This window comes from Heteronotia binoei, chromosome 16, assembly GCF_032191835.1.
Source record: "Heteronotia binoei isolate CCM8104 ecotype False Entrance Well chromosome 16, APGP_CSIRO_Hbin_v1, whole genome shotgun sequence".
NCBI classification, from domain to species: domain Eukaryota; kingdom Metazoa; phylum Chordata; class Lepidosauria; order Squamata; family Gekkonidae; genus Heteronotia; species Heteronotia binoei.
The window spans coordinates 33,477,231-33,491,045 of record NC_083238.1 but is presented as its reverse complement, the minus strand read 5'-3'; the positions used below and the strand labels follow the sequence as shown (position 1 = coordinate 33,491,045).

The 13,815-nt window shown below is 41.8% G+C and overlaps 1 protein-coding gene across 2 annotated transcripts in view; it reads left to right on the top strand.

The window, feature by feature from the left end:
- The window catches only part of GPR155 (G protein-coupled receptor 155), a 55,649-nt gene that overhangs the window by 15,041 nt on the left and 26,793 nt on the right, over positions 1-13,815 (top strand). For both annotated transcript variants that reach the window (XM_060256892.1, XM_060256893.1), the window contains exons 3-5: positions 6,219-6,618; positions 8,586-8,751; positions 11,185-11,340. In XM_060256892.1, the coding sequence (XP_060112875.1) occupies positions 6,219-6,618; positions 8,586-8,751; positions 11,185-11,340 (722 nt within the window). The remainder of the gene's footprint in view (positions 1-6,218; positions 6,619-8,585; positions 8,752-11,184; positions 11,341-13,815) is intronic.

The following is a 13,815-nucleotide window of genomic DNA, read 5'->3' as shown; positions in this document are numbered from 1 at the left end:
TTAGGCAGATAAGATAGTTGGCTCCATACCTGGAATGCAGCGACTTGGCCACGGTAATCCATGTAATCCATGCAGTGGTCACCTCTAGAATAGACTACTGTAATGCCCTCTACATGGAGCTGCCCTTGTCTTGGACCTGGAAGCTGGCACTGGTGCAGAATGCTGCGGCCAGGTTGGTATTGGAGCTGCCTTTACGGGTGCACATCCAACCTGCACTGGAGACGCTGCACTGGTTGCCTGTAGTGTTCCGAGCCCAGTTCAAAGTGCTCGTTATTTTTTAAATATTATTTATTTTTAATTTATATCCCGCCCTCCCCGCCGAAGCAGGCTCAGGACGGCTCACAACATAAAATCCCACAAACAATTAAATTAATGAGTATTAAAATTACACATTCAATAATAAAATAGATATACAATGATTAAAACAGTTAAAACAGAATATTGCTGGTTATGACCTTTAAAGCCCTATATGGCTTGGGACCTGTCTGCCTTCTGGATCGCCTTTCCTCACATGAGCCCCAGAGAACACTACGAGCAAGCTCGTTAAATCTGTTAAAGATCCCCGGGCTAAAGGATGCCCATCTGACTACTACAAGGGCAAGAGCCTTTTCCATGGCTGCGCCTGCCCTCTGGAATGCCCTCCCTGAGGAGACTAGGGCCCTGTGGGATTTATCACATTTCCGCAGGGCCTGTAAGACATATCTGTTCAGACAGGCTTTTAATAATGAAATGGAAGTACTTTTAACATCTGTGGGGGTGTACTATCTACCCCACAATATCGTCGCAAATTAATTTAAAGCAGACAGAACGCTATCTGAACTGTATTTAAACTGTTTTAATATTTTAATTTTTTAATAATGTTTTATTGTTATAATGTGAATCTGTCATCGAATTGTGACTGTTGTTAGCCGCCCTGAGCCCATTTGGGGAGGGTGGGATACAAGTGCAATAAATAAATAAATAAAGCTGTTTATGCTTGTAGCTGCCAGCACTGTGGCAGGAAAATCCACACGTTAATTGCTCTTTGGGTGAAGAAGTAATTCTGTTTGTGTATTCTAAGCATACCGCTCATTAATTTCATCGAATGCCTACTAGGTCTTGTATTGTGAGAAAGGGAGAAAAGCACTTCTTTCTCTATCTTCTCTATCCCATATTTCTGAGGATAAAATGGAGGCGAGGAGAGCAATGTAAGCTGCTTTGGGGCCCCTTTTTGGGGAAAGGCAGGATATAAATGAGGTAAACAAAATTCCATAAGTGTATATGGCCCTGACCTAGCCAGATTTTGTCTGGTCCCAGAAGCTAAGCAGGGTCAGCCCTGGTTAGTACTTGGGTGGGAGACTGCCAAGAATGTCCAGAGTCACAATGCAGAGGCAGGCAATGGCAAACCACCTCTTGCCATGAAAATCCTGCAGGGTCATCTAAAGATAGCAAGCTTTGTTTTATGTCGCTATAAATCAGCTATGACCTGACAGCAGAATAAACAAAAAAGCAATAGGCATGATTGGCCAGTGCCCCCTAAATGGTCTGCTAGCAAGCTCTGTTGTTGTAGATGCCATTTTCTCATCCCTCTAGGTTGTCTGCTGTCAGTCACTCTTAGTGGGCTAGATTTAATCAAAAGACCCTCCGTTGCTAACCCTTATTTTATACATGTAATCCTCCAAATGTTTAAAGCTGGCATACAAACTGAAACAAATAATGTCTCCTTAATTGTTTCTGCATGGGTTTGGTGACTGCATTGCACTTTCTGCTTTGAGGCAGTCCTTGTGCTGGAACTGGGCTTATTGAAGTACCTTATCTCTAGCTAGCAGGCTCAGTCTGCCTTTCTCCTTCTTAACAGATACTGTATCTCGCATGCTCGGTTCATCTTCCGTACTGCCTGTTTTGATCACTTGTGCCCTTAAAACGAACTTTATTGGCCTTTTTATTAATAGCATCTGTTTTGACTCCTTGAGGAGCATAAGGAATGGTCTTCGTAGTTGGTCATAGTGGCAAAATAACAAGAATCATAAATTATTGGGTTCCACCCTTATAATTACAGGTGGGTAAAATTAATAGGGCAAAAGTTGGTGGCCTCATGCTTGGAGCACAGTGATGGCTTTACACGCTCAGTTTCGAGATCTGGGCCTATCAGAGGTGTCAGATATTTGTTATGAGGGACGGATCTGACATAAATGTCACAAGCTACGTGTGCCATAAAATATAACACCAGGTATGGGAGATATTAACTTTATAAAGGACGCGGGCAAACCCAATTAGTGGTATTATTTGTTACTCAAAATATAAAACATGCTTTAAACATTAACACTTTTACAATATTTCCTTAAAGTATGTCCCTGATGCTTGCCCTCCCACTTCCACTGCCCGTTACTCTTTAGCACTGGGACAGTATACAGGGGCACAATGCTCAACCTCTGTCATCTGGCAATAAAGGTAATGACCAGTTTTTCAGAGGAGGGATAAGAGCCCTTGATGGACCAGCTTGGGCCTGCGGGCCATATGTTTGACACCCCTGTTGGGCATAGATCAAATAATAACTTGCTGGGAACATTAGCACCCAGTCTCACATTCTTCTTTGAAGATGATTAGTGTTTGAGTCTGCACCAGTGATCTCACTGAAGATGCCATTAACATAGTACACTTAGTAAAAGCACAGTGTGATAGTTATCTTCTGGCAATTAGTTGTTTGGAATGTGTCTAGCAGGGAAGGCTGTGGGCCAGGTTGCTCATTTGGAATGTTGTACTCTCACAGGAACAAGTAACACTTCTGTGACTCTGAAATCTACAGTAACCATACAATATTGGACTAGTTCAGGGGTGGCCAGACTTGCTTAACATAAGAGCCACATAGAATAAATGTCAGATATTTGGGAGCCGCAAGACATGAAAGTCGGGTTTTTGAGGGGAGGAAGGAAGGAAGATGGGGAGGGAGAGGTGGAAAGAAAGCAACTTTAAATGCATTATCCAAGCCAGCTGACAGGATGGTGGACGCTTTGAGAGCCAAACAATATGTGTGAAAGAGCCACATGAGCCGCAGTTTGGCCACCCCTGGACTAGTTTATGGGACCCATCTGAATATGAATATGAATCTGTTTCATTTATTGAAATATTTCTATCCTGCCCACTAAAAAAACAAAACCACCCAAGTGTCTTACAGATCTATAAACTGTATAAAGCAATATCATGTATCAAGCAATACCTCTGCAAAAAAACACATTGACAGGGGTTTTTCTTGTGTGTGGGGTGGTGGGGGGAGGAGAAGTCGCCATGAAATAAGATGTTATTTTGATGAGTGAGTGAGACAGCATTACCTGACACCTAAAAGATGCTAAAGTAGGCACAAGGAAGGTTTGACAAGGGAGGGAATCCATAGTGGGTACATTATTATAGAAAGATCCTTCTCTTCAGTAGCTGCTATCTGTTCTCTGAAAGACCTCTAATGGGAACCTTAACTAATGGACAGATTTCTGTAGGAGCAAGCAGTCGTTCAGATACCTTGGGCTCAGGCTGTGTATTGCAGTCAGACCTGTCAAAGGCATTGCATGGCTGTCACAGACTTTATGGGAAAGTCATAGTACTTGTCTAGGAGAGGTAAGCTAAGTTTTTGAATGGTATAATGTAAAAGAAAGTAATGATTAGTCATGAACAAGGGTGCAACTCACTAGCAGGGTGTATCCTATTTCCTCTTTCCGTTCCCTGAAAGTCCAGTAACTTGTCCCCTTTTCCTACTTTCTTCTTTCCTTCCTACGTCCTTCTTTCCTTCCAATGCACCAGCCAACCTCCCATTATCTGTCCCCATTCTTCTCTTTTCCACAACAGAGATCCAAAGCAGATTACATCATTCTCCTGTTCTCCATTTTATCCTCACAACAGCAACCCTGAAATGAGTTAGATCTAGATCAGGGGTGTCAAATGTGTGGCTTGGGGGCCAAATCAGCCCCCTGGAAGGCTCTTATCAGGCCCGCAAGCAAGTCTACTTCCTTCTCCTTCTCTCTTGCTTCCTTCAATAATCAGAGACCATTAAATAAAATATTGCAAGAGTTCTAATCTTTTAAGCATGTTTTATTTAAAAAAATATTTAATTGCATTTGTGTCCTTTATAAAGTTTATGTTTCTGCCACGACACACAAAGTCCCATTTGTGTCAGATCTGGCCCTAATAACAAATGAGTTTGACACCCCTGGTCTAGATTATATGACTAGCCCAGTATCATCCCAGTGAGTTTCCATGGCAGAGTGGAGATTTGAATCTGAGTCTTCCAGATTCTGGTCTCAAACTCTTAATTACTAACTTTTGTAGTTTTGCTGTTAATCGGTATTTGTTTATTTGCCTTCAACTTGCAGCCAACTTATGGTGACCCAGTGGGGTTTTCAAGGCAAGAGATGTTCATTGGTAGTTTGCCATTGCCTGCCTCTGCATTGTAACCTTGGTATTCCTTGGAGGTCTCCCATCCAAATACTAGCCAGGGCCTACTCTGCTTAGCTTCTGAGATCTTATGAGATTGTGCTAGCCTGGACTTTCCAAGTTGGGGCTCAGTATTTATATTGTTGTGATAAAGAGAGAAACAGCAGTTTGCAATAGCTGTTAGTCCTCCACCTTATGTACTACTTGAAGCTCCCAGGTTATCTTTTAGAGCAGCCCACATAGAGTACATTTCAGTGATCTGTCCCCATATCTAACATGGAGGAAGGTTCCACTGCGTAAATGATACCTATTCTTTCTGGGGTACTTCCTATACTTACAGTTAAGCTCCATGGCACATTGTTGATTGTACTGTAGGCATGCCTTTTCAAAGTGTCCTAAAAGCAAAGCTGGAACAAGTTCTGTTACTGTGCAAGATGACCCACCCACCCACCCTTCCTCCCTCCCTCCCTCCCTTCCTTCCTTCTGCCGTCAAGTCACATCTGACACTTATGGCGACTCTTGGTGGAGTTTTCCAGGCAAGAGACATTCAGAGGCGGTTTGCCATTGCCTGCCTCCGCATCACAACCCTTGTATTCTTTAGTGGTCTTCCATCTAAATATTGACAGAGGCCGACCCTATTATGCTTCTGAGATCTGAGGCGATTGGGCTAGCCTAGGCTATCTGGGCCAGGGTGATGGTCATTCTACTGGCATATTTAATTTAGTTTCATCAATAGTTAATATTATTCAATGGAATTCCTTTCTAGACTACTGCCTGTTAACAATGATGCCATGAAAGGTAAAAAGCAACAACCATTTGTACGTTTCAGTGCACGAGGAAGACGCAGTTGGGAAACAGCATAACCCATGACTGCTTGTAATATGGAAGTGATTGCATCCTTATGCACTCAGTGTACACTCTGTGAACAAAATTTTAATATCCTAATTCAGATGACTTGCTTAATGAGAATTCTCCATGTATCATGGGAACATGGCTCCCACAAGCAGATGAAAACTTTTTTTGATCCCATGATATTTAATTAAAACTTTATATTGTGAAATATGGACATGTCACTGTGTAATCACTTCTGTGAAAAGCCTTGGTTGGGGTTTTTTTTTATATAATTGTTTATTGAATTTTTGGGGTAAAATACCAGGGAAGGGATGGGGGAAAAGGGAATAAGAATAAAATAAACATTTCTGCTGTTACAACACTTTCTCATTTTGTATATCTAATTCACAATAAAGTATCTACTGTAATATCTGTAAATCTGTTATCATACTTTCATTTGATAGTGTATTACCTCAATATCTGTAGTGTTTATATTTCATAATTACACTAGCATTGCTCTAGAGTCAAATACATAATACCTAAATTTGTATATTCAATAATTTGTTCTAATCCATTCATAAAATGGTGCCTTTATGTTTCCTTTATGTTTTGCTTGTTTTGTTCTTTCAGAATATCAGTCAGTGTGTCCATTTATGCTATTTCCAATGTTTTTTTTCTAAAAGTTCTTCTTTTGTAGTTACTTCTGTCTTCTTCCAATATTTGGCATATGTTGTTCTAGCAGGTGTAGCTATATGCAAAATCAAATGCTTAAGTTTTTTATGTTACAAGCATAATATTCAAAAGAAGCAATTCTGGTTTAAAAGTTATTGACATCAACAATATTTTCTGAAGCAATTAATGTGCCATTTCCAATAAGTCATAGCATTTTTGCAGGACCACCAAGCATGAAAAAAAATACCTCTATGACATTTATATTTATGAAAATGACAGTTTTGTAAGTTTCTTTTAAACTTTTTTTTTCCTAGTTGAAGCTTTATATCAGACAACGTATCCAGAATATCTCCAGTACATTTACCTGGTCGCGCCAATATCTCTTATGATGCTAAATCCCTTAGGATTTATCTTCTGTGAAATCCAGAAATCCAGGGACAATCAGACTGCTTCTCTCAGCAAGATCAAGATACTGGGACTGGGACTTTTTCGAGTGTTGCAGAATCCCATTGTATTTATGGTCTTCATAGGAATTGCCTCCAATTTCCTTCTTGCCCAAAAGGTTCCGGAATATCTGGAAAACTTCCTTGATGGACTTGCCAGTTCATTTTCTGGCTCAGCACTCTTTTATCTGGGGCTCACCATGGTGGGCCAGATAAAGAAACTGACAAAGGGTACTTTTGTTGCACTGATTCTTCTTATTACAGCTAAACTGTAAGTTTTATTTTCATTCATTATTATTGTATTTGGGGGCCACATTGGGGTCAGGAAGGAATTTTCCTCTAGGCTGGATTGGGCCAGGGATCTTGGAGGTTTTTTGCCTTCCTCTGGGCATGGAACAGGGGTCACTGGGGGAGTGGCAAGGAGGTAGCTAGGAATTTCCTGCATTGTGCATGGGATTGGGCTAGATGACCCATGGAGTCACTTTCAGCTAAATATTTCTCTGTTTCTGTTTCAGGGATGTTGTTCAAAATTGTACACAAGTCTTAAATTTTCTGACAAGGGATGTATCAGCTTGAATTTTAAAAAATAATTTGGGAGATATTTTCCCCCAGGATTGTGTATTTTGTTGGCTGATCTACTGTGTTTGCAACTATAAACCCCTATATGTTCTAATAGATACTCTCACACACACCGAATAAGGCACTTTCAGTGTTCTTTGGAACTGGATTTACTGTGTGAAATGGGAAAATCTCCTTGCAAACAGTCACTCAAGTGCATTGAAAGTGGCTTGAAAGTACATTACTTGGCATGTATGAAAGTACATATGTTAATGGCTTGCATCCTATGTTAGTTTAGCACAACTTCCTTATCTCCCACTGCAGCCCCAAACACCCCACCCAAATGCACTCCCCAAGTTTGCAGAAAATACATGGTGGGAAAATCTGAATCCCCTGAAAAGTAAAATGTTCTCTGTGCATGTGCCAACAGCTGTGCAGCCCTGGAGCCCTGCTGGGTCTTTTGGCAGCTGCTATGGAGCCTGGGAGCCATGTGGGACATGCCACCAGCAGCAACCTTGGAGTTATACTGGGCTTGCTGGTGGCAGCAGCATAGTCTCTGAATCATGCTGGGCTCAGTATGGCAGCATTGCAGTCTGGAAGACGTGCAGGGCATACCACTGGCAGTGGCGCAACCCAGGAGTTGCACTAGGCCTGCTGCTGGCAAGAGTGCAACCCCTGAGTCTGAGGTAGCCCTTTGACCTGGTGAGAAAATAAGGGGGGGATCTCCCTCATGAGTATCGTGGGCCCATCCTTTTTTATCTCTGATACTCCTGAAAGTTTGTTATTCTTGAAGAGGGCCACTTTTATTTTTACAGCTGTGCAATTAGTATCTTTGGCTCTTGAATCCAGGATGAGTGGAAGAGATTAAATTTGTTTTAAAAACATAAGTCAATATTGACAAATGTTTCTCTTTGTTTGCACCACTGGTGTGTGGGTTCAGTATGTCTGCTGTATATTCAGTGAGCACCGTAGCTTTTGCAAGGGGGATGTGCATTTGCAAATATAAGTGCAGGAATTTCCGAGGGGGGAGTTCTTCGGATCCCTAACTAGCTTTCAGGTCCATGCCAGTTGGCATTTTCAGTCATAAAATTCTTACTAAATTTTAGTGTAAATCACACGAACACAGTGGATATACTAACATGTGAAGTACGAAACAGGTTTTCTGTTCCTTTGAATACAATAATTGTTGATCAGTAGGAGAAAAGGCTAGGTTTGCATAGATTGAGAAGTAAGTGATGTTGAAACCCAATACTGTCTCAGTACAAGAAGTAAGGTGGATTTTGTTATCAGAAGTGTCTAGTATTCTGTTTTACATAAGTAGTTGGGTTCATTAATACCTTGAGAAATCTATGAGGCAATCCACTGTGAGTCTTTGCTTAATTTCCTCCTCTTCCAAAGATTACATAGCAGTACTTCACGCCCACAGACTATAATCCAGAACATTCAAGTACCAGTGAAGTCACTGCATTGAAGGCAGCTGAGTTTTGCACTGAATTGTGGCCCCAGAATATTCATAGATCACACTAGGTTAGGAAGTTCACTTCCCTGACTTCTTGTGTTGTTTTAATCAAGGACTCCTTTAATTGAACTTGGCTTCAGGTTTGCAGGCTGCAGTTAGAACAGACCGTTAGGATTTGCATCCCAGTAATCTGTGTTTCCTTGTTCCCTTCTGTCTTTCAGACTGTTGATGCCACTTCTCTGCAGGGAAATGGTGGAGTTATTGGACAAGAGCAACAGTTTAGTCAACCATACCAGCTTAACAAACTATGCATTTCTTTATGGGGTCTTTCCAGCCGCTCCTGGTGTGGCTATATTTGCAACGCAGTTTAACATGGAAGTAGAAATTGTACGTGTCTGAGCTCTGTAAATCAGGGCACAAACAAAGGATTAGAGTATCCACTATGAAAGAGAAGCAGTAGCGTTTTCAAACCAGTTCTTAATTCAGACTGTTTGATGGTGTCTAAAAGAGAGAGAGAGAGAGAAACAGTGGGAGTGGAAATTAAAGTGTATGGGGTATCTTGATAAAAGCTGGGATTTAAATTTGCTCCCCTCCCAGCTTTTTTTTTTGTTCCGAAAGGATTTCCATCACTTGCTGCTTCCTCTTTTTCCCTTAGGAGAGTGACAGGGTCATTGCCTGAACTGAGAAAGAGGAAATGGTCTGGGAGTTTCAGTTAATCTTCCAAAAGAAAGAATGGGGGAGAAAAGATGTTTGAACAGTGGATAGAAGAGGATAAAAACCTTTGATGTTGACAGCAAGTTGCTTTCTGACTGGTTGTGTGACTGGCAACTTAGATGCTCTGGTGGGAGCACTGTGCTCCCATTAAACCAAGGCACCCTCTGACTGTGGGTGGTAGTATTAATAATGTGGCAACTGGCGAGATTAATTGTGGGTGAGGGGCAGGAGTACACAGGCATTCCTGGTTCCTTGTGGGCTGTTCCAAGATAAAGGGTACAGTCCAACTTGGAGCTGAATGCTCTTGAACCAATGGAGCAGGGATTACCATCTTTTGCTTAAAAGAGAGCTAGTTCTGAATGATGAAGGGTAATCTGAATTATCTCTCTCCACTCTCCTGCTGGTATGTTAGCAAGGTTTTTGTGTGTTCATGTCTGAGAAGCAAAACATTGGGTGCTTCCACACGGTGACTGTTTGCAAGTGGATTTTGCTCTGCTTACACAGTAAAAATCCAGTTGCAAAGCACATTATTTAGTGTGTGTGATTCAAAAGAGCACCAGAAATGAAGCCGTCGGTGAAGCAGTTAGATACCACGAAGTTTGAGTACGAACAATATAAAAATAAATTAAAGAAAGTAAACCAGTTTCTCTTAAAACAGGCCTTGAATTTAGCCATTAGACTGAAAGTCACCAGACTAAATAGCTCTCAGTATACAATATATACTAAAAATGAATTTCTCAAAGTTGTTGACATACAAGTAAGTGCATGGTAAAGCTGACTCAATGACCACTGAAGATGGCCTGTGGGGTAGAAATACATTTGGTCTTGTTTATTGTGGACCATCAGAGATACTAATTGCATCAGGTTTACTGTGGTCTTGTTTGTATATCATCCACTTTAAGATACTCATTTTTAGTATATGTTGTATATTGAGGACTACTTAGTCTGGTGATTTGCAGTCTAAAGGCTACAGTCAAGGCCTTTGTTTTTAAATTTGTATTTTAAGTGCACTGTATAATAAATTGATTTATTTTGTTTTTATATTGTTTGTGCACAACCTTCGTGGTACCTAATTCAATGTTAGGGTTGGGTCCCCCTCCTTTTTAAAATGTGCCGTTACGTAAGGCACACAGGAAAAAATCTTATCTTTAAAACCTTTTAAAAATCTTTTTAAAACACATCAAACTAGAGTACATGGTTTCACAGTCTTTTTGTGGGCTAGGGGGATGCATGATACACCTCCATGGGCTGGCAAGCTACTGGTGGTTCACAGGCTATCTGATGGAAACCTCAGCTGTTGATGCCTCAAATATTTAGTTATCTAAGTTTTTTTTAACATATTAATTACAAGCAGATTATTTTTTCTGCTTCATACCTTTTCTCAGGCTCTCCTGATATCAGATTCACGGGCTACTTCTTCTGTTACGGTTTTGGCAGGGGAGATTGTTTGTTTTGAAACTGGCATTCAGCAGTGGGTGTGCATAACATCAAGGATTTTGTGATACTTGTATTTCTACCAGATTAGTCCTTTGTAAAGAAAGTGTAGTGTTCAAAGACAGTTCTAAGACCTTCTAACGTATGAGGACCCCTTTTTAACATCAATGGTTCTTCATATGCTTTTATTTCAATTTACAAGCACAAAAATATGAACATAAAACATCAGCAAACTTTGAGGACCACCCCAACGTAATTATAGTTGTATGTTTGATTGAGAAAATACATAATGGCTAAAAGATCAAAATGAGAATGTTTAATGTACATATGGATTTGCTGACCGTTTGCAGTACCTCTGTGCAGGAGTGGAATTCTAGCAGGAGCTCCTTTGAATATTAGGCTATACACCCCTGATGTAGCCAGTCCTCCAAGAGCTTACAAGGCTCTTTTTTGCAAGCTCTTGGAGGATTGGCTACATCAGGGGTGTGGGCCTAATATACAAAGGATTTCCTGCTAGAATTCCACCCCCGCCTCTGTGGGCCCCTCGGGGTCCTTGGCCCCCCACGTTGAGAACCACTGTCCTCAGAGGTTTCAGATAATCAAAACCATTTCTGACAATTTGAGTAACTACAGATTTTTAAATGTATCTGTCATATTTTTTTCTGATTGCAGATAACTTCTGGAATGGTAATTAGCACTTTTGTCTCTGCTCCCATCATGTATGTTTCTGCTTGGCTGCTAACTATTCCGTCTATGGATCCAAAGAAATTGGCATCTGCAATCCAGAATGTTAGCTTTGATATTAGTATTGTCAGTCTTGTTTCTTTGGTAAGTATCAAATTGTCACAACTGAATTACAGCTGGAAAAAAAGTATATCTGGTGAGAATTGGTGGTTAATATTGTGGATGGTTGCTAGAACACAGACAGCATGCTAGAAACTGATGCAATAATGTAATCTGATGAGTTGAAAGAATATCTGTAGAATTAATGAACGTCTGTCTGCATCTGACAACAAGCATCTGAAAAAAGGCACAAAGATCAATGTTTACAAAGCGGTTGTGATGACAACCCTCATCTATGGCTCCGAATCGTGGGTTTTATACCGTCATCACCTGCGACTCCTTGAGCGCTTTCATCAGCGCTGCCTTCGCACCATCCTCAACATCCACTGGAGTGACTTTGTGACCAACACTGAAGTCCTCAAGCGGGCAGAGGTTACCAGCATCGAGGCACTGCTGTTGAAGACGCAGCTGCGCTGGGCAGGGCATATTTCTAGGATGGAAAACCACCGCCTTCCCAAGATTGCCCTGTATGGCGAACTCTCCACCGGCCATCGAAATAGAGGGGCACCAAAGAAGAGGTACAAGGACTCCTTGAAGAAATCCCTTAGCACCTGTCACATCAACCATCACCAGTGGTCTGACCTAGCCTCAGATCGCAAAGCATGGAGGCACACCATCCACCAGGCTGTCTCTTCCTTTGAGAACGCACGCATAGCTGGTCTTGAGGACAAAAGGAGATTGAGGAAGAATCGCACTGCTACAGCACCAACCCCAAATCAGACTTTTCCCTGCAGCCACTGTGGCCGGACCTGCCTGTCCCGCATTGGTCTTGTCAGCCACCAGCGAGCCTGCAGCAAACGTGGACTATTGCACCCTTCTTAAATCTTCGTTCGCGAAGCCAAGCCGAGAGAGAGAGAGAGTCTGATAATGGAAAATGGAATTGTTGCCTTGATCAGGGATTCCCATACATGGTACCTGCCACTGGGTTTTCTGCAACTCTTTGCTTTTTCTGCAAAGCATCTCTTCCTCAAAGCAAAGAGCCAGTACTGGCTTTCTTCTGCCTCCTGTGAGCAGAAAGTTCTTCAGAAAAACACAAGAGGTTCGCCTTTGTGTTCATCAGGGGCACTCATTTTTTTAGAAAAGTTGCTTTCTCATAAAGAGATGCTTGACATGAAACCTCCAAACATCTGGTGGAACCACCCAACATTTTATGATTGGTCCCACTCTGCCGTCCCCACACATGGCAGCCATTTTGTTGTAGTACCATTTACCTGTTCTGAGAATTTCAAGAATCGCCCACAAATTCAACAAGTCTGAAAATCTCTGCTGTCTTGAAAGCTTCAAATTGTCTGGTGAATGTCCCCTCACCTTCCACCACATAGCTTATTAAAGGCACTGTAGCAGGAAGAACCCTGCAATTAACTCACCCAGATCAGCAACAGAGGAGGCAGAGACGAATTCAGGAAAACAGCTTTCTTTATTACGTACGCACGGGCTCAGACAAGGGAGTCTGAGCAAAGAACACAATCAAACTTCTGCTTTTATAGCATTTCTCGCAAGCAGAATACATAGGCCACATCAGTTATATATCAGTGGTGTACCACAGGATGCACTGATTGTGCGAATCGCGCGAATGACGCTGCGCGAATGACGCTGTGCGGATGATGCTGGAAGGCACGGGACTTCCCGCTATAACCATACACCAACCGTACTTTGGTTTCGACACCTGTTTCCTTTCTGGTAAACTTGGGTACATTCTCTGACTATAACTCGCGTGCTCACTCCTTATATGTCTCTACATCCATCTGCAAACTGTTATACACTGCTATCATTTAATAGTTGTTATGGTATATTTCTTACCAACTAGACTTGCTTTCCTGTGATTACAAAATGTTGCAAGCAGGCAGGCATAATACTGTAAATCATTCTCTCTTTTAGTTCCTCTTTTCATTGAAGCAGAAAAGCTGCTTTCATTTTTGCTATAGCTGTTACTTGCTCTTACACACAATTAATATATTTACTTTTGGCCTGCTGCCACAGCACTCCTAATCTCCATAGGCATCCTGGTCTTGTGAATAGTGTAACAAGAAGGGAGATGATCAGTCAGTCCAATAAACCAGTTTGTCCCTAAAATATCAATCATATTTTGTGCTGTGTTTTACATGTAATATTTTCCTGCACAGCTGCATTGTGTATGTGGATAAGGACTGTCCATGCAGCTCTCTTACCACATGCATGCTTGGTAGGAAGTGTGTTTGGATGCAACATCCCATAATCTCTTGGGTGCACAATAAATGCACATCCCATAATCTCTTGGGTGCACAAGAAGATGCCTTGACACTATTGGCTACCCTCTGTCTATACAATGCGGGGAGGTCATAAGAGATGCCATCTTGGATCAGGCCAATGCCCATCCAGTCCAACACTCTGTCACACAGTGGCCAAAAAACCAGGTGCCATCAGGAGGTCCACCAGTGGGGCTGGGACTCTTCCACTGTTGCCCCTCCCCCCAAAAAGCAT